This window comes from Nerophis ophidion, linkage group LG02, assembly GCF_033978795.1.
Source record: "Nerophis ophidion isolate RoL-2023_Sa linkage group LG02, RoL_Noph_v1.0, whole genome shotgun sequence".
NCBI lineage: Eukaryota > Metazoa > Chordata > Actinopteri > Syngnathiformes > Syngnathidae > Nerophis > Nerophis ophidion.
In genome coordinates this window covers 53,289,824-53,310,479 of record NC_084612.1, presented here as the reverse complement: position 1 = coordinate 53,310,479, position 20,656 = coordinate 53,289,824, and the positions used below count along the sequence as shown (strand labels likewise).

The window sequence follows — 20,656 nt, the reverse complement described above, 5'->3', positions numbered from 1 at the left end:
AGCCATATCACGACAGACAGCAGCACGGGAGGAAGCGAGGACGAATTCCGCGATCGCCCTCTAACCAACGATTGGTATGTGTTTGTTTGGCATTAAATGCGGCTGGGGGGAAAGGCTGGATGCAAATATAGCTACAAATGAGGTATATTGATGCAATATGTACATACAGCTGATTCAGTGGTAGTCTATTTTCCAATATTACAGATTTCGTTGACTTTATATCGTTGGAAATGCATCTGCTTTGAGTGTCGCAGGATATCCACACACTTGCCATCTCCATCGTAGCATAGCTGTCGTCGGTCTAGTGTGCGGAACAAACGAGGGACTTTCGCATCTTTTGGCCACTGGTGCAATTTAAATCCGTTCCTGTTAGTGTTGTTACACCCTCCGACAACACACCGACGAGACATGATGTCTCCAAGGTACGGGAAAACAGACGAAAAAACGGAAAATAACAGAGCTGATTTGACTTGGTGTGTAATGTGTTTGAGAAAGTGGCGGATTGCTTCATGTTGTGACGTCACGGGTGAAAGGTCATCGCTCGACAGGCTATCAGTTGAAAGGCGTTTAAATCGGCAAATTCACCGCCGGGTCGCGGGACTCTCCCTTAGAGATAGGGTGAGAAGCTCTGCAATCCGGGAGGAGCTCCAAGTAAAGCCGCTGCTCCTCCAAATGGAGAGGAGCCAGATGAGGTGGTTCGGCCATCTGGTCAGGATGCCACCTGAAGCCTCCCTGGGGAGGTGTTTCGGGCACGTCCGACGGGTAGGAGGCCATAGGGAAGACCCAGGACAAGTTGGGAAAACTATGTCTCCCGGCTGGCCTGGGAACGCTTCGGGATTCCCCGGGAAGGGCTGGACAAAGTGGCTGGGGAGAGGGAAGTTTGGGCTTCCCTGCTTAGGCTACTGCCCCCGCGACCCAACCTCGGATAAGCGGAAGAAGATGGATGGATGGATGGACAGTTAAAGATCTTTTGTATGACAAAAATGCATTGCTTTTTTTGGTATCTACTTCACAAAGGCCATTCAAAAATCTATGGCAGGATAACTGTGCTATTTTTAGGAACCTACTCCATCAAATATGTTATCTATTCTAAAAAAGGCCCGTCCAAGATCACCCTATGTGACAAGAATTCTTTGCTGTTTGTATTAATCTACTCCAAAAAGGCCAGTCCAAGATCCTGTATGACAGCCTTACAACGATGCCTAAAAACGGCTGTTTTTAGGCATCTAATCCAAAAAAGCCAGTTCACCACCCGCTATTTGACAAGAGTGCTTTGCTGTTTTATCTACTCCAAAAAGGTAAGACGAAAATCCCTTGTATGAAAATAGTGTTTTGCTTTTTTTAATTTATCTACTCCAAAAAGGCCAATTTAAGATACTATGAGAGCCTTACCCTGCTGTTTTTAAAAAAGACAGTTCAAGACCCGCTATATGACAAGAGTGCTTTGCTGTTTTTATTTATCTACTCCAAAAAGGCCAGTCAAAGATCCCCTGTATGAAAACAGTGCTTTGGTATTTTTATTTATCTACTCCAAAAAGGCCAGTCCAAGACCCGCTATATGACAAGAGAGCTTTCCTGTTTATATCTATCTACATCAAAAAGGCCAGAAAAGATCCCTGTATGAAAATAGTGCTGTGCTGTTTTTATTTATCTACTCCAAAAAGGCCAGTCCAAGATTCCCCTATATGACAAGAGTGCTTTGCTTGGCCAGTCAAAGATCCCCAGCCTTACTCTGCAGGCATCTAATCAAAAAAAGCCAGTTCAAGACCCGCTATATGACAAGAGCGCATTGCTGTTTTTATTTATCTACTCCAAAAAGGCAAGTCAAAGATCCCCTGTATGAAAATAGTGCTCTGCTATTTGTATTTTTCTACTCCAAAAAGGGCTTCACGGTGGAAGAGGGGTTAGTGCGTCTGCCTCACAATACGAAGGTCCTGCAGTCCTGGGTTCAAATCCAGGCTCGGGATCTTCCTGTGTGGAGTTTGCATGTTCTCCCCGTGAATGCGTGGGTTCCCTCCGGGTACTCCGGCTTCCTCCCACTTCCAAAAATATGCACCTGGGGATAGGTTGATTGGCAACACTAAATTGGCCCTAGTGTGTGAATGTGAGTGTGAATGTTGTCTGTCTATCTGTGTTGGCCCTGCGATGAGATGGCGACTTGTCCAGGGTGTACCCCGCCTTCCGCCCGATTGTAGCTGAGATAGGCGCCAGCGCCCCCCGCGACCCCAAAAGGGAATAAGCGGTAGAAAATGGATGGATACTCCAAAAAGGCCAGTCAAAGATCCCTTATATATCAAGAGTACGTTGCTGTTTACATTTATCTACTCCAAAAGGGTCAGTCCATGAACCTATATGACAGCCTGACTCTGCTGTTCTTAGGTATTTACTCCAAAAAAGTCAGTTCAAGACTCTCTATATGACAAGAGTGCTTTTTTTTAATCTACTCCAAAAAGATCCCCTGTATGACAAGAGCGCGTTGCTATATTCATTGATCTACCCCAAAGGCCAGTCAAAGACCCCTACATAACAAGAGCACTGTGTTATTGTTGGGAAGCAGAGGATGTAGTTACCTCGAGAATACAAGTAGACGGTGACGGTGTTGGACTCCGCTTTCGCGCCGGTGTTGTACCATCCTCCATGGGGGTCTTGGCTCCAGGCCTCGGCGTGGCAGGCGTACAAACCCTGGTCTTGATCGCAGGCGGCGTGGATCCTCAGACGGTATTGGTCAGCAGACAAGCGGTCCACGCTGACCTCGCTGCTGCTGCCATTGTACATGCTGACCACGCCGTCATACATGAGGGTGGCCACTATTTCAGGGATCACCTCGGCGGCAGCTTCCGTCGGGCCGGCGTCACCCGTCTTAATCTCTGGGACGGGCCGTCGCAGCCACCGCACCTGAGCCTGGGCGGGGCCTGTGGTCGTCACGGTGACGTTGCAGATGAGGGTGGCGGTGCTGCCTCGTTTGAGCAGCGGACCTCGGGGCAACTGAGCCACGGCGGCAACCACAACATCTAAAGGAAAACGTAGTTAAAAGCATGCAGAGTTTGTGGGGGGAAGAACTACTTACCTTTGCTCTTCAGATTGATGGTGACGCCCTCTGACCGCTGACTGATGGTGGCGGCGGAAGACTCAGTGGGAATCCTTCTTCCTGCGTACACACTCACCACGCACGTGTACTCTCCCGAATCGGAGGGACGGGCGGAGAACAACTTGAGGGAATATTTCCCTTTCGACACTTTCTCCAGCGAGCCTCCGCTGGATCGGCTCAGGTCGTCGCCCCAACTGACCACACCCTCTGGGCTCATACGGCACACTTCCACCTTCAAAACAACACACTCTGTCACTTATACTGTTACCGTTTTTAATGCTGTCCCTGTCACAACTGTCGCCCCAAATGACAACAATCCCTGGGCACACCTACACCTTTAAAACAACACACACTGTCACTAATACTGTTACTGTTACTAATAATAATTTATACTAATATTGTTACTACTTTAGCTAGTTCTAAAACTATCACTAATACTATTTTACTGTCGCCTTAATTGACCACTACCTCTGACTCATACGGCACACCTTCCACCTACTAATACTTTTACTACTACTACTACAACGGATACTAATAGTCACTAATGCTGTTATTAATAGTGTTTCCACGACTGTTACTAATAAAGTTAATTAGCCCTTTGATGCATAACATATGCACACCCCTTTTAATGCACAACATGGGTCAAAAATGACCCGCATCAATTTCCCATGTTATATCATGCTGCATGAGTGTTTCCTTGCTGTATCTTTTGAAATCAATGTATTTTATAATTTATTAATTCAAGTATTCTTTAAAAATCTTGTTTTTGATTACCACAAATCATCATTTATATTTTTCCTACCATACCTTATGAACAAAAGTATTTTTTGTAATACTAAAACAAGTTTACACACACGGGTCAAAAATGACCCGCATCAATTTCCCATGTTATTTCATGATGCCTGAGTGTTTCTTTGCTGTATCTTTTGAAATCAATGTATTTTATAATTTAATAATTCAAGTATTCTTCAAAAATCTTGTTTTTGATTACCACAAATCCCTATTTATATTTTTCCTACCATACCTTATGAACAAAAGTTTTTTTTGTAATACTACATCAAGTTTACACACATCGGTCAAAAATGGATGAAGGCATATTACAATAATATTTTACTTCAAATACCTATTTTAGATGTGATTCGGGCCAAACAATCATACATTTATTATTTGAAACCTGTTTGTCATTTTTGCAAACATCTGGCAGTAACAAAAATAAACTTGTGAATTAGACCAACGTAAAATAAAATTGTCAATTCAGTTCTTATGATTCTTTTATTCTTTATTAGTTAGTTATCAGATTCCTCACATGTATCACACATTACCACCGTGCGTTTGTGCTCCTTACACACAGGCGTCTTGCACTGCGAACACCAGCTGACTTTTCTGTCTTTGGCAGATGGGCAGATCGCACACCTCTTCCCCGCGCCCTTCAGTCTTATGTCCTCTTCTGGTTGGGTGGTGACTATGGTTTGTTTTTCCATCCCGCATCTTCCCATTGCCTCTATGATATGCTTTTGGAGTGTGGGCCTGCCCTCCATGCGGCTCTTCATATGTGGCATGACCAGCTCTTTGCCCTGCTCCTTGATGAATAGTCGGCGTGCATTGGTGACACCACCCATGTAACCAGGGTGTTCTGTAGTGATGTTGGTGTAAGCATTGAGGGTGGCAATATCCAGCAAATTGTACCAGAGCACCATGGGCCACCTTCTTGTTCTCCGTTTGCATGCGTAAGTGCCAACTATCTGATCTGTTGTGTCCACTCCTCCTTTTGTTCTGTTGTAGTACAGTAACATTTCTGGTTTCTTCTTCTGACTGTCATCCACTGCTTTGTCATCATGCATTGTGCTCAGACGAACAACAGCCTTTCCTTTCTTCTGCACATACTGTAGCTCACCATGGTAATGTTGCCGTTGAATCCGAATTCTGAGCCATGAATCATCCGTGATTTGCATCGCTTCATCATAGGTGGTATGTCTGGTTTGTTCTGGCGAAGAGTCCCACAATAGTCAGGTTCTTCTCGAGGAGCTTCTCAGCCAGAGGGACACTGGTGAAGAAGTTGTCCATTGTGATGTTGCGACCTAACCCTAACCCTAAATTATGATCTTAGCTGAACAAAAACATGATATTTACTGAATATATGTGATAGTAAACGATAAAATTCATTTTTTTTTAAATATATAGCAAAGCAACGCTCAGGCTAACGTGAAATAACATAGAAAATAGATGTGGGTCATTTTTGACCCATGTTGTGCATTGGAAGGGTAGTGATACAAAACTCATTTTTATTCAAAAATTATGAAGAGAAAAAATAAAATAACAATGTTTAAAGACCAAAAACAAGTTAATTGAGGAATACCTGGAATACTGAAGATTACATTCAATTATTGCAAAGAAACAGATAATAAAAACTTGGTTGGGTCACATTTGACCCATGTTATGCATCAAAGGGTTAGGGATGTACCGATCCAGGTTTTTGCACTTCCGATCCGATATAGATACTAGCCTATCCGAGCATGTATTAAAGTTCAAAGTTATTTGGCCTACTTAGTTGTCAGATTCATGTTGAAAAGGGTTTTAGTACCCTTGAAACAACTAGCCAGCTGAATTAGGTGAGTTTGAATAGTACACAATGGTTGGTATTCAAGGATAAACACAAAATAGAAAAAATTATATATGACAAACAGAAATTGCATCATTAAACAGTAAAAAAGTGAACAGTATAAAGTGCAAATAATGCTGTAAACATTATTTAAAAAAGCAAAACACACAAACAACCTGAGTGGGGTAAAATGTATGTAACTCAACATCAATACTTGCTCTTGAACAAGTGTAAACTTAAAAACAAAAAAACAAAAAAAAAACTTACACACTCCTTTCGATTGTTTGTCCCAGTCGGAGGGGCAAACAATTGAAGTCCAAGCATAATGGGGAGATTCTTTCTAACAAAGACGAGCACTTCAAGATGCTCAGGTGTCTGCTCCTGTGTTCATCAATGATGAGTGAGGCTCTGCTAAAAAGCCTCTCACTCTCAAGAGTCATTAAAATGTCTTACAACTTTAGCACCACGGTTGACTTTATTTTGGCATGTTTTGCACTCCACCTCTTCATCTTTTTCGTTTTGTAGGGTAAAATAATCCCACACAGCTGACATTTTTACAGTAACTTTTAATTCTCACGGCCGTCTTAACAAGAACACTGACCTGTGGATGTGTTGAAGGTGTGCTGGAAAATACGGAACGGAGCGTAGGGAGCAGCAGAAGAGTGGAATGTATTATTTAAGTCGGTGCAATGGAAAACACAGAGCACATTTTTTTTTTTTAAACTGGATCTGGATCGGTATTTTCCCATGCCTTGCCGATTTGCATTTTTTGGCAAATATCGGCGGCCAATCCGATCGAAATATCGGATCGGGACAACCCTACTGTTAATACAACTGTCACTAATACTATTACTACTACTGTCGCCCTAACTGACCACACAATCTGGGCTCATACGGCACACCTCCACCTTCAAAACACACACTGTCACTAATACTGTTACTGTTACAAATACTGTTACTAATAGTTACTCATACTAATATTGTTACTACGTTTACTACTACTAAAACTGTCACTAATACAATTACTACTACTGTCGCCCCTATTGACCACACTCTATGGCTCATACGGCACACCTTCCACCTACTAATACTGTTAATACTTTTACTACTACTACTACAACAACGGTTACTAATACTGTCACTAATGCCGTTATTAATAGTGTTTCCATTACTGTTACTCATACTAATACTGTTACTACTTTTACTACCACTACAACGGATACTAATACTGTCACTTTTACTAATGCTGGCACGAATAGTTTACCATACTAACTGTATTCATAAAGTCCTTTAAAAACAACCACAGTTGAAGAACAAAGGGCTGTACACCACAAAGAAATGCAGGCAAAGGACAGATTTGAAAAAAAAACAAACATTTAAAACAGAAGTAAAAAAAACCAAGGAAATGTCAAATACAAAAGCAGTTAAAAAGTTAAAAACAGTTAAAAAAGTTAAAAGTTAAAAACAATTTAAAGTCTCATGCTGAGTTAATAGCAAGTGAATAATAATGGGTTCTAAGAAAGGTCTTAAAAATAGCCAAAGAAGGGGCCTGTCTCACATGGAGAGGGAGATCATTCCAGACTTTGGGACCCGCAACAGAGGAAGCCCTGTCACCTCTGAGCTTGTCAATTACTACTGTTCATACTACTACTGTTACTAAGAATGTCCCTACTACTACAACAACGTTACTAATACAACTACACATGTTACTATTACTGTTACTACTACTGTCGATACCCGAACCCTCTGGGCTCATACTGCACACCTCATAACAACACTAATACTGTTATTATTAATGTTTCTACTACTGTTACTAATTTTACAACTACTACTACTGTCACTAATACTATTACTACTACTGTCGCCCCAACTGACCACACACTCCGACTCATGCGGCACATCTCTGCCTTCAAAACAACACACTGTCACTAATGCTGTTATTAAAAGTGTTTCTAGTACTGTTACTCATACTAATACTGTTACTAATTATACTACTACTACAACTGTTACAGTTACTACTATTACTACTAATGTTGGCCCAACTAATCACACTGTGGGCTCATACGGCACACTTCTGCCTTCGAAACGACACATACTGTTACTAATAATTGTTACTTATACTAATAATGTTACTACTACTACTACTAATATTAGTACTGCTACAGTTACTAGTTGTCCCAACTAACCACACCGTCTGGGGTCATAGGCACACCACTACCTTCAAAACAACACACTGTGTTACTGTTACTAATAGTGTTACTGTTATTGTTACTTATACCAATACTGTTACTACTACTACTTCTACTACTATAGTTACCAATCCTGTGACTACTACTGTCGCCCCAACTAATCACACCCTCTGGGCTCATACGGCACAACTCCCCTTAAAAAAACACGCACACGTTGTGTCAACGTTACTATTACTACTACTACTGTTCGTACTACGTTTACTAATACTACTATTGTTGCCCCAACTAACCACACATGGGATCTAATACGGGACACTTAGGCCTACAATACAACACACACACACATCTTGTCAACGTTACTACTACTACTACTACTATTACTGTTATTACAACTGATACTGTTACTACTAATACTGTTACTTATACTACCAATATTGTTCTAATACTATTACTATTACTACTACCGTTACACTACTTCTGCTAATATTACTACTACCACTGATACAAATACTGCTACTACCAATACCAATACTTCTACTACTATTACTGTTTTTGTTACTTCTTCTACTGTTGTAACTGCTACTGCTACTGCTACTAATACTGTCACGACTACTACGGTTATTGTTCCTACTGTTACTACTACTACTAATACCATTACTACTACTACCACTGGTACTACTACTACTAATACTGCTATTACTACAACTGCTAATACTGCTACTACAACTACTACGGTTAATGGTACTACCACAGATACTAATACTGTTACTACTTAATACTACCACTACCGCTAATGATCACTGATGATGCTATTCCATCCATCCATCTTCTTCCGCTTATCAGAGGTTGTGTCGCGGGGGCAGCAGCCAAAGCAGGGAAGCCCAGACTTCCCTCTCCCCAGCGACTTGGTCCAGCTTCTCCCGGAGGATCCTGAGGTGTTCCCAGGCCAACCGGGAGACATAGTCTACCCAACGTGTCCTGGGTCTTCTCCGTGGCCTCTCACCGGTCGGACATGCCCTAAACAACTCCATGGGGAGGTGTTCGGGTAGCATCCTGACCAGATGCCCGAACTACCTCATCTGGCTCCTCTCCATGTGGAGGAGCAGCGGCTTTACTTTGAGCTCTTCCCGGATGACAGAGCTTCTCACCCTCTCTCTAAAGGAGAGCCCCGCCACCCGGCGGAGGAAGCTCATTTGGGCCTCTTGTACCCGTGATCTTGTCCTTTTGGTTATAACCCAAAGCTCATGACCATAGGTGAGGATGGGAACGTAGATCGACCGGTAAATCGACAGCTTTGCCTTACGGCTCAGCTCCTTTTTCACCACAACAGATCGATATTGCGTCCGCATTACTGAAGACGCTGCACCGATCCGCATGTCAATCGCACCATCCACTCTTCCCTCACTCGTGAACAAGACTCCAAGGTACTTGAACTCCCTTCCACTTGGGGCAATGCATGATGCTACTAATACCTCTAATACTACCACTATTGTTACTAATACTACTCATACAAATATGTCTACTGTATTACTACTGCTAATACTTCTACTTATGTTAAAGTTAAAGTACCAATGATTGTCACACACACACTAGGTGTGGTGAAATGTGTCCTCTGCATTTGACCCCACTTGATCACCCCCTGGGAAGTGAGAGGAGCAGTGGGCAGCAGCGGTGCCGGGGCCGGGAATCATTTATGGTGATTTAACCCCTAATTCCAACCCTTGATGCTGAGTGCCAAGCAGGGAGGCAATGGGTCCCATTTTTTTTAATAGTCTTTGGTATGACTCGGCCGGGGTTTGAACTCACAACCTACCGACCTCAGGGCGGACACTCTAACCCAGGGGTGTCAAACGTACGGCCCGTGGGCCGGATTTGGCCCGCGAACAGGTTTAATCCGGCCCGCGGGATGAGTTTGCTAAATTTAAAATTAAGCCTACATTTTTGAATGAAAGAAACGGCTGTTCTGAATGTGTCCACTAGATGTCACAATAGCAATTCTGTGTATCTTTGTAGATCAGGGGTTGGCAACGCGGCTCCAGATCCACATGCCGCTCTTTGATCACTCTGATGTGGTTCAGCTGCATACTTGCCGACCCTCAAGATTTTTCCAAGAGGTTATCCAAATATCAGTGCTTTTCCCAGTAAAATCCCTGGACTAGCATTCTCCGGTTTTCACCCGCTTAATGCTTTTAACGTTCTCTTACACATATCGTCGCGCCCGCCTTCATGCCATGCTATCTGCGTGACAGCCAGCCACATGTAGCATGCAACCACTGGTTGCACACATCACCAATTGCAAGGCATACTTGTTCAACAGCCACACGATACACTGATGGTTGTAATACAAATAACTTTGACACTCTTACTAATATGCGCCACACTGTGAACCCACACCAAACAAGAATGACAAACACATTTCGGGAGAACACCCGCACTGTAACACAGCATAAACACAACAGAAGAAATACCCAGAATCCAATGCATCTCATCCGGGCGCCATTATACGATCACGCCCACCTCAACCGACGCATGGAGGGGGGTGGGGGGATTGTATAATGTGGCTCGGAAGAGATGCATGGGATTGCGGGTATTTATATCACAACCATCAGTGTAACCTGTGGAGCTGTTGAACAAGTATGCCTTGACTTAGGTGTGTGTGCATTAACCACAATTAACATGCGACTGGGCTGGCAAGCTTTCAGCACAGGTTGTAGGGGGCGATAAAGGTTCCCCCATCATAGCATGCCCTCATTATTGTTGTCAGGGTGAACACCCGCATACATTCCCCAGAATAGATGCTCTGAAATTCGACAGTCTCCCGGAAAATTAGGAGCGTTGGCAAGAGTGATGCTGTCAAGCGGCATTCATATAAATCCGCGGGCCGCGCTAACGTTAAATTTTCATACTAAGGAGCGGGCCGCATGAATGAGACCCCTGGTTTAGACATAACACAAAGCAAAAAAAAACTCTGTATGCAGTGTTATTTCATTTTAAATTTCAAAAGAGTTTTGTGGCTTCCATTGTTTTTCATTATTTTGTAAAACGGGTCAAAATGGCTCTGTGAGTGGTAAAGCTTGCTGACCCCTGTTGTAGATGATGATACATATAGAAAAAAACAAAAAAAACATAATGTTAATGCAGCAGTCGAGGAAAATTAGCAAACTACATAAATAACATCCTGTAATTTGATGTTGATATTTTATTATCTTGATAGATTGAAAATAAACACCAATGAGTGGACTGATGAACATTATCACATCATTTATTCAGAAAGTATAAAAAACGACAAGACAGGTCCGATAATGGCTTTTTTGCCGATATCTGATATTACGATATTGTCCAACTCTTCATTACCGATTCCGATCTCAACCGATACCGATATATACAGTTGTGGATTTACACATTATCATGCCTAATTTGGTTGTGAAATCTGAAGTTGTCTTTGTTCTAAAGTTATCGTCCCATAATTTTACCAGTCCGGCCCACTCGGGAGTATATTTTTCTCCATGTGGCCCCCCATCTAAAATGAGTTTGACACCCCTGCTCTAACCACTAAGCCACTGAGTAGTATGTTACTCATATTACTACTAATGATACCAATACCGATACACTACTGTTACTACGACTGCTACTTGTTTTAGTGCGTCACTTCCTGTAGACTTTTCAAACCAAACTGACCTCCACACCCGCAGAGCTGGTCTTCATCCACTGAACCAGCATACCAGAGTTGCCGTCAGAAGGCAGCCCGTTGATCTGGCAGCTGAGCAGCACAGGTGAGCCAACTTGCAGGGTCACCTGGCCGCTGGGGGATGACTTCACACTCATAGACTGAGCTGCAGGGAGAAAAAGTGTCAAATCAGCACATTTTGTGACTATTTGATGTTTCTGACGTCTCCTGACAACACTTTACCACTTTCAACAGGGACTAAATAGGAAACTTTTGTAAATAAGTGTGTATTTATCGTCATGAAAATACTGAAAAACTATTTTTATTACACTAAATATGACTTACATATGTAAAGAAACAAATAATATATATATATATATATAATAAATAAAATCATTCTATCAGGTATTATTTAACTCACTAGAACACTTGCAACACAATAGAAAGATAAGAGATTTCCCAGAATTATCCTAGTATATGTGTCTAAAAACATCTGAATCGCTCCCAATGCAATCGCCTTTTGTTTTCTTCTTCTAGTCCTTCACTCTAAATTTCTTCATCCACGAATATTTCATCCTCGCTCACATTAATGGGGAAATTGTCGCTTTCTCGCTCCGAATAGCTCTTGCTGCTGGAGGCTCACATTAAAAACAATGTGAGGATGTGAGGAGCTCTACAACCCGTGACGCCACGCGCAAATCGTCTGCTACTTCGGGTAAAGGAAGCTTTTTTATTAGCGACCAAAAGTTGCGAACTTTATCGTCGATGTTCTCTACTAAATCCTTTCAACAAAAATATGGCAATATCGCGAAATGATCAAGTATGACACTTAGAATGGACCTGCAATCCCAATTTGAATAATAAAATCTCATTTCAGTAGGCCTTTAACTGTAATTCAAACATGAACATGAAGCTCCTCCATTCTACAAGCAGCAATGCACGCTCATGGTTCGCTCCATCTATGTCGTCTCAAGCCAATCGAAGGTCGAATTGCCTTGTCTTGTTCAGAAATGACTTACCATGGCTTTGGATCTGAGCTTTCCATAAGATCCCTCTTTCTTCGTGCAGTTCAGCTAGCTATTTTTGAGCTTGTAGGAAAGGGCCGAGGGTCAATCGCGCGTTAAAAAAAATTAACGCTGTTTAAGGAACCTATATTTAACGCGTTATCGCATTAACTTTGACAACCATTATATATGTATATATATATATATATATATATATATATATATATGTATATATATATGTATATATATATATATATATATATATATATATGTATATACACACATATATATATATATATATATATATACAAACCCCGTTTCCATATGAGTTGGGAAATTGTGTTAGATGTCAATATAAAAGGAATACAATTATTTGAACATCATTTTCAACCCATATTCAGTCGAATATGCTACAAAGACAATATATTTAATGTTCAAACTGATAAACATTTTTTTTTTTTTTTTACAAATAATCATTAACTTTAGAATGTGATGCCAGCAACACGTGACAAAGAAGTTGGGAAAGGTGGCAATAAATACTGATAAAGTTGAGGAATGCTCATCAAACACTTATTTGGAACATCCCACAGGTGTGCAGGCTAATTGGGAACAGGTGGGTGCCATGATTGGGTATAAAAAGAAATTCCCAAAAAATGCTCAGTCTTTCACAAAAAAGTATGGGGCGAGGTACACCCCTTTGTCCACAAATGCTTGAGCAAATAGTCAAACAGTTTAAGAACAACGTTTCTCAAAGTGCAATTGCAAGAAATTTAGGGATTTCAACATCTACGGTCCATAATATCATCAAAAGGTTCAGAAAATCTGGAGAAATCACTCCACGTAAGCGGCATGGCCGGAAACCAACATTCAATGACCGTGCCCTACGAACCCTCAGACGACATTGTATCAAAAACCGACATCAATCTCTAAAAGATATCACCACATGGGCTCAGGAACACTTCAGAAAACCACTGTCACTAAATACAGTTTGTCGCTACATCTGTAAGTGCAAGTTAAAGCTCTACTATGCAAAGCGAAAGCCATTCATCAACAACATCCAGAAACGCCACCGGCTTCTCTAGGCCCGAGATCATCTAAGATGGACTGATGCAAAGTGGAAAAGTGTTCTGTGGTCTGACGAGTCCACAGTTCAAATTGTTTATGGAAATATTCGACACCGTGTTATCCGAACCAAAGGGGAAGCAAACCATCCAGACTGTTATCGACGCAAATTTCAAAAGCCAGCATCTGTGATAGTATGGGGGTGCTTTAGTGCTCAAGGCATGGTATACCTTTTTTGAGCCTTTTTAAAAGACAATCATATCATCATAGCAAATTATGCAAATTACTCAATGTCACTGTGACCACCCTGACCGCCACAGGTATCTTGGCAGTTTAGGGGAAACCCTGTATATGTATGTACGTCTATCATTTGTTCACAGGGATTACATATATTTTATAGCTGCCTATGATGTATAGTAATACAAACACTCCTCCCCTACTATCATGCGCATTTTGTTCCATCCAGGTTCTTATGTTTATGTTTTTTTAATTTAACTCATTAAAAAATGCTGCTATTGCAAAGATTATGAAGATCAGATTTGATTGGATGCTAGTTTGTGCAGCTGTCCTCATTTAAAGTGTACTAATAAAAGATGCATTATCTTTCCAAACAAAGGACGACGTGTTGGACTATTGTTCAACCAGAGAGGTTGTCACTGTGCATCCTAATGTAGTGCACACACTGGTTTGTACACAGTTTAGTACAACTATTTGACCTAGATTGAATATGTAGGACCCTACAAAAGAGGATATGAACTCTTAGGAAGTAAGAACCAACAACCGAGGAAATGGTCGGCAGTACAACACAGAAAAGAGGCTGTAGAGTTCATGAAATTTTGTAGCCTCCGCCTTTATATAAAAGTTGAATGTTAGTGCGGCCCGCACATTTTATATGAATGGCACTTTACAGCTTACGGAGCTGAAGGAACCTACCAATCACAGTGGTGTACAAACCCTGTTTCCATATGAGTTGGGAAATAGTGTTAGATGTAAATATAAACGGAATACAATGATTTGCAAATCCTTTTCAACCCATATTCAATTGAATGCACTACAAAGACAAGATATTTGATATTCAAACTCATAAAATGTATTTATTTTTGCAAATAATAATTAACTTCGAATTTCATGGCTGCGACACGGGCCGAAGTAGTTGGGAAAGGGCTTGTTCGCCACTGTTTTACATCACATTTTCTTTTAACACTCAATAAACGTTTGGCAACTGAGGAAACTAATTGTTGAAGCTTTGAAAGTGGAATTCTGTACCATTCTTGCTTGATGTACAGCTTAAGTTGTTCAACAGTCCGGGGTCTTGTTGCCGTATTTTACCCTTCATAATGCGCCACACATTTTTGATGGGAGGCATGTCTGGACTGCAGGCGGGCCAGGAAAGTACCCGCACTCTTTTACTATGAAGCCACGCTGTTGTAACACGTGGCTTGGCATTGTTTTGCTGAAATATGCAGGAGCGTCCATGATAACGTTGCTTGGATGACAACATATGTTGCTCCAAAACCTGTATGGACCATTCAGCATTAATAGTGCCTTCACAGATGTGTCAGTTACCCATGCCTTTGGCACTAATACACCCCCATAATATCACAGATGCTGGCTTTTGAACTTTGCGCCTATAACAATCCGGAAGATTATTTTCCTCTTTGTTCCGGTGAACACCACGTCCACAGTTTTCAAATATAATTTGAAATGCGGACTCGTCAGACCACAGAACACTTTTCCACTTTGCATCAGTCCATCTTAGATGAGCCCTGGCCCAGCGAAGCCGGAGGCGTTCCTTTGTGTTGTTGATAAATGGGTTTGGCTTTGCATAGTAGAGTTTTAACTTGCACTTACAGATGTAGCGACCAACTGTAGTTACTGACAGTGGTTTAGTGAAGTGTTCCTGAGCCCATGTGGTGATATCCTTTACACACTGATGTCGGTTTTGGATGCAGTAACGCCTGAGGGATCAAAGGTCTGTAATATTATTGGTTACGTGCAGTGATTTCTCCAGATTCTCTGCACCTATTGATGATTTTAAGGACCGTAGAGGGTAAAATCCCTAAATTCTTTGCAATAGCTCGTTGAGAAATGTTGTTCCAAAACTGTTCGAAAATTTGCTTACAAATTATTGACCCTCGCCCCATCCTTGTTTGTGAATTACTTAGCATTTCATGGAAGCTGCTTTTATACCCAATCATGGCACCCACCGTTCCCAATTAGCCTGCACACCTGTGGGATGTTCCAAATAAGTGTTTGATGAGCATTCCTCAACTTTATCGGTATGTATTGCCACCTTTCCCAAATTCTTTGTCACGTGTTGCTGGCATCAAATTCTAAAGTTAATGATTATTTGCAAAAAAAAAAAAAAAAATGTTTATCAGTTTTAACATCAAATATGTTGTCTTTGTAGCATATTCAACTGAATATGAGTTGAAAAGGATTTGCAAATCATTGTATTCCTTTTATATTTACATCCATCCATCCATTTTCTACCGCTTATTCCCTTTTGGGGTCGCGGGGGGCGCTGGCGCCTATCTCAGCTAAAATCGGGCGGAAGGCGGGGTACACCCTGGACAAGTTGCCACCTCATCGCAGGGCCATCTAAGACAATTTCCCAACTCATATGGAAACAGGGTTTGTACTTGGCTCTCGGGGGCTGGACATCGACCGAGCTTAATGCAATCAGAGAAACAACTAGAAGAGGCAATTCCTGAAGGAATTGCGTGTGAATGCTCCAAAGCTGAAGTTGAAGTGAAATGCTGACAGAATGTAGTATGAATGTAAGAATAGTTTGATTGTTGGAATGGTTTGAATGTTGAAGAACTGACGCTGAACTGAAATGCTAATGGAATGTAGTATGAATGTAGAAATGGTTTGAATGTTTGAATGGTTTGAATGTTGAAGAGTTACAATTTCCATGTAAACCGGAATTTGTTTTGGAACTTGGGAAAGTATTAGTTTAAATGTCCAGGATAAGAGGAATGTGTTAATGTCGGAATGGTTTGAATAGGTTGAAAATTGTGGGAATTGTGCAACTTGGAAAAATATCCCATTCATTTCAAAAGAGAATTTCCTGGAAATCTGGAAATCTTGGCAAAAGCGAGGTTTTTTAAAAATGATTAGGACCATGAATGTCCTAAATGAGCTGTATTGGTTGGTGTTGGAATTGTTCAAACCGGGCAAGAAATGTTAAAGTAGTAAATGGTATTAGGGAGTTTCGGAAAAATGAACTTAGAAACATGGTGGTTTGAATTTCCAGAATGGTGGAATGTTTTGAAGGTGGAATGGTTTGAATGGGTTGAAGAATGTGGGAATTGTGGAAGTTTGAAAAATTCCCAATTCATTTTGAATGGGAAAAATGCACAAAATAAAAAGGAATTATCGGAAATTCAGGATTTTTTTTTAATTGTTGAAGTAGCGCACACAATTCCTGAACTGGCTGAATATTTTTAAGTTGGAATGGTTTGAATCAGATGAAAAATGTGGGAATTGTGGAACTTTGAAGAATGCCCCATTGATTTCAATGGGAATTTCCCCAAAAATTGTGGAATTTTGGAAAAAGCGGGAATTTTTTGGGAAAATGGTAAAAAAAAAAAACTTGAATAGTCAGAATGGGGTGAAATGGTTGGTGTTGAAATGTTTCAAATCGGTCGAGAAATGTTGAAGTAGTAACATGTTGAATTGAGAAATGGTATTACGGAATTCCTGGAATAACGGGAATTTGTCCAGTTAAAAAAACAACTTAAATTTCTATCCTGATTGAGAAGAATGTTTTGACAATGGAATGGTTGAAATGCGTTGAAAAATGTGGAAGGAGTAGTCGCCAGAAAAAAAGGGTGGAAAAAGGGCTTTGGAAAACCAGGAATTCTGGAAAATCCTGGAATTTTTTTGAACTTGGAAAAAGAGAAGTTTGGATTTCCAGAATGGTGGAATGTGTTGAACGTGGAATAGTCGGAATAGGTTGACAATTGTGGAAGGTAAAACACGGCAAAATCTGGAGAATAATAAGAAGAAGAACAATGAGGTGGCGACTTGTCCAGGCTGTACGGTGCCTTCCGCCCGAATGCAGCTGAGATAAGCTCCAGCGTTCTCCGCGACCCCAAAAGGGACAAGCGGTAGAAAATGGATGGATGGAATAAATAGATGAATTTAAGTGTAGAAAACCATATGTGTGAATACGTTGGAGCATTCACACAATGAGTGAAAGTTACAGCAGCGTTGCCATAGAGAGTTTTCTTCCCTGCCTGGCTGGATGCCTCATTTCTATTGTGCACACGCGGACATTTCTATCATGCCCAGTGGGACATCATACCTATATATATATATTCCTCTCTCAGACAAAAAAAATGTAAATGATGCATATGCGGTGGGCCCCTTATGTAGTCGGCAGTCACAGGGCGACACCTGTGTAACAATGCGAAGGCTTTCATGAGCAACATGCAAACATGGACCAAGCACAAGGAGACAGCTCATCAACAACAAGAAAGCTGAGCATAGAATTCAGGTCAACAAGCTAAAGTGGACCAAGATGTGAAAGAGCAAGAAGACTTCCGCCAAACAAGCAGTGAAATGAAAACTGCTTAGCAGGTGTAGACGTGGGCTTCAAATTGCAACACAAATAATACTGGATGAGAAAGGAGACCAAAACAGCCAGCAAAACTGTCTGACTCAACATGTTGAACTGCATTTTCCACACAATTGCAGTTTAAATTGTACATTTTCTGAGATCCTACAAAAATGTTGTGCTTGTTATGGCTGTCTGGAAGGATATGATATTCTGACACAATAGTTTACACTGTTTTTTTACTGTATTTATTTTTAACATGTTATTTGGCAACATGTAAAAATTTTTTTTTTTTTTTTTTTTTTAACATGTTATTTGTCCTCCTCTCTGAGCTGCAACCTTATCGTGGTAGAGGAGTTTGCGTGTCCCAATGATCCTAGGAGCTATGTTGTCCGGGGGCATAAAGCCCCCTGGTAGGGTCTCCCAAGGCAAACAGGTTCTAGGTGAGGGATCAGACAAAGAGCAGCTCGAAGACCTTTATGAAGAAGAAAAATCATGGACCCAGATTTCCCTCGCCCGGACGCGGGTCACCGGGGCCCCCCTCTGGAGCCAGACCCGGAGGTGGGGCACGATGGCGAGCGCCTGGTGGCCGGGCCTGTTCCCATGGGGCCCGGCCGGGCACAGCCCGAAGAGGCAACGTGGGTCACCCCTCCAATGGGCTCACTACCCATAGCAGGGGCCATAGAGGTCGGGTGCAATGTGAGCTGGGCGGCAGCCGAAGGCAGGGCACTTGGCGGTCCGATCCTCGGCTACAGAAGCTAGCTCTTGGGACGTGGAATGTCACGTCACTGGGGGGGAAAGAGCCTGAGCTAGTGCGCAAAGTCGAGAAATTCCGGCTGGATATAGTCGGACTCACTTCGACGCACAGCAAGGGCTCTGGAACCACTTCTCTCGAGAGGGATTGGACCCTCTTCCACTCTGGCGTTGCCGGCAGTGAGAGGCGACGGGCTGGGGTGGCAATTCTTGTTTCCCCCCGGCTCAAAGCCTGTACGTTGGAGTTCAACCCGGTGGACGAAAGGGTAGCCTCCCTCCGCCTTCGGGTGGGGGGACGGGTCCTGACTGTTGTTTGTGCTTATGCACCAAACGGCAGTTCAGAGTACCCACCCTTTTTGGGAGCACTCGAGGGAGTACTGGAAAGTGCTCCCCCGGGTGATTCCCTTGTCCTACTGGGAGACTTCAACGCTCACGTTGGCAGCGACAGTGAAACCTGGAGAGGCGTGATTGGGAAGAATGGCCGCCCGGATCTGAACCCGAGTGGTGTTTTGTTATTGGACTTTTGTGCTCGTCACGGTTTGTCCATAACAAACACCATAAGGGTGTCCATATGTGCACTTGGCACCAGGACACCCTAGGCCGCAATTCCATGATCGACTTTGTAGTTGTGTCATCGGATTTGCGGCCTCATGTTTTGGACACTCGGGTGAAGAGAGGGGCGGAGCTTTCTACCGATCACCACCTGGTGGTGAGTTGGCTGCGATGGTGGGGGAGGATGCCGGACAGACCTGGGAGGCCCAAACGCATTGTGAGGGTCTGCTGGGAACGTCTGGCAGAGTCTCCTGTCAGACAAAGTTTCAATTCCCACCTCCGGAAGAACTTTGAACATGTCACGAGGGAGGTGCTGGACATTGAGTCCGAGTGGACCATGTTCCGCACCTCTATTGTCGAGGCGGCAGATCGGAGCTGTGGCCGCAAGGTAGTTGGTGCCTGTCGGGGCGGCAATCCTAAAACCCCTTGGTGGACACCAGCGGGGAGGGATGGCGTCAAGCTGAAGAATGAGTCCTATCGGGTCCTTTTGGCTCATAGGACTCCGGAGGCAGTGGACAGGTACCGACAGGTCAAGCGGTGTGCAGCTTCAGCGGTCGCGGAGGCAAAAACTCGGACATGGGAGGAGTTCGGGGAAGCCATGGAAAACGACTTCCGGACGGCTTCGAAGCGATTCTGGACCACCGTCCGCCGCCTCAGGAAGGGGAAGCAGTGCACTAACAACACCGTGTATGGTGCGGATGGTGTTCTGCTGACCTCAACTGCGGATGTTGTGGATAGGTGGAAGGAATACTTCGAAGACCTCCTCAATCCCACCAACACGTCTTCCTATGAGGAAGCAGTGCCTGGGGAATCTGTGGTGGACTCTCCTATTTCTGGGGCTGAGGTCGCTGAGGTAGTTAAAAAGCTCCTCGGTGGCAAGGCCCCAGGGGTGGACGAGATCCGCCCGGAGTTCCTTAAGGCTCTGGATACTGTGGGGCTGTCTTGGTTGACAAGACTTTGCAGCATCGTGTGGACATCGGGGGCGGTACCTCTGGATTGGCAGACCGGGGTGGTGGTTCCTCTCTTTAAGAAGGGGGACCGGAGGGTGTGTTCCAACTATCGTGGGATCACACTCCTCAGCCTTCCCGGTAAGGTTTATTCAGGTGTACTGGAGAGGAGGCTACGTCGGATAGTCGAACCTCGGATTCAGGAGGAACAGTGTGGTTTTCGTCCTGGTC

At 42.9% G+C, this 20,656-nt stretch overlaps 1 protein-coding gene across 1 annotated transcript in view; it reads right to left on the bottom strand.

The window, feature by feature from the left end:
- Positions 1–20,656, bottom strand: part of igsf8 (immunoglobulin superfamily, member 8) — a 50,569-nt gene that overhangs the window by 5,706 nt on the left and 24,207 nt on the right. The window contains exons 5-7 of the mRNA XM_061886425.1: positions 11,555–11,709; positions 3,068–3,320; positions 2,571–3,011 (exon numbers count right to left, since the gene is read on the bottom strand). Coding sequence (XP_061742409.1) covers positions 2,571–3,011; positions 3,068–3,320; positions 11,555–11,709 — 849 coding nt within the window. The remainder of the gene's footprint in view (positions 1–2,570; positions 3,012–3,067; positions 3,321–11,554; positions 11,710–20,656) is intronic.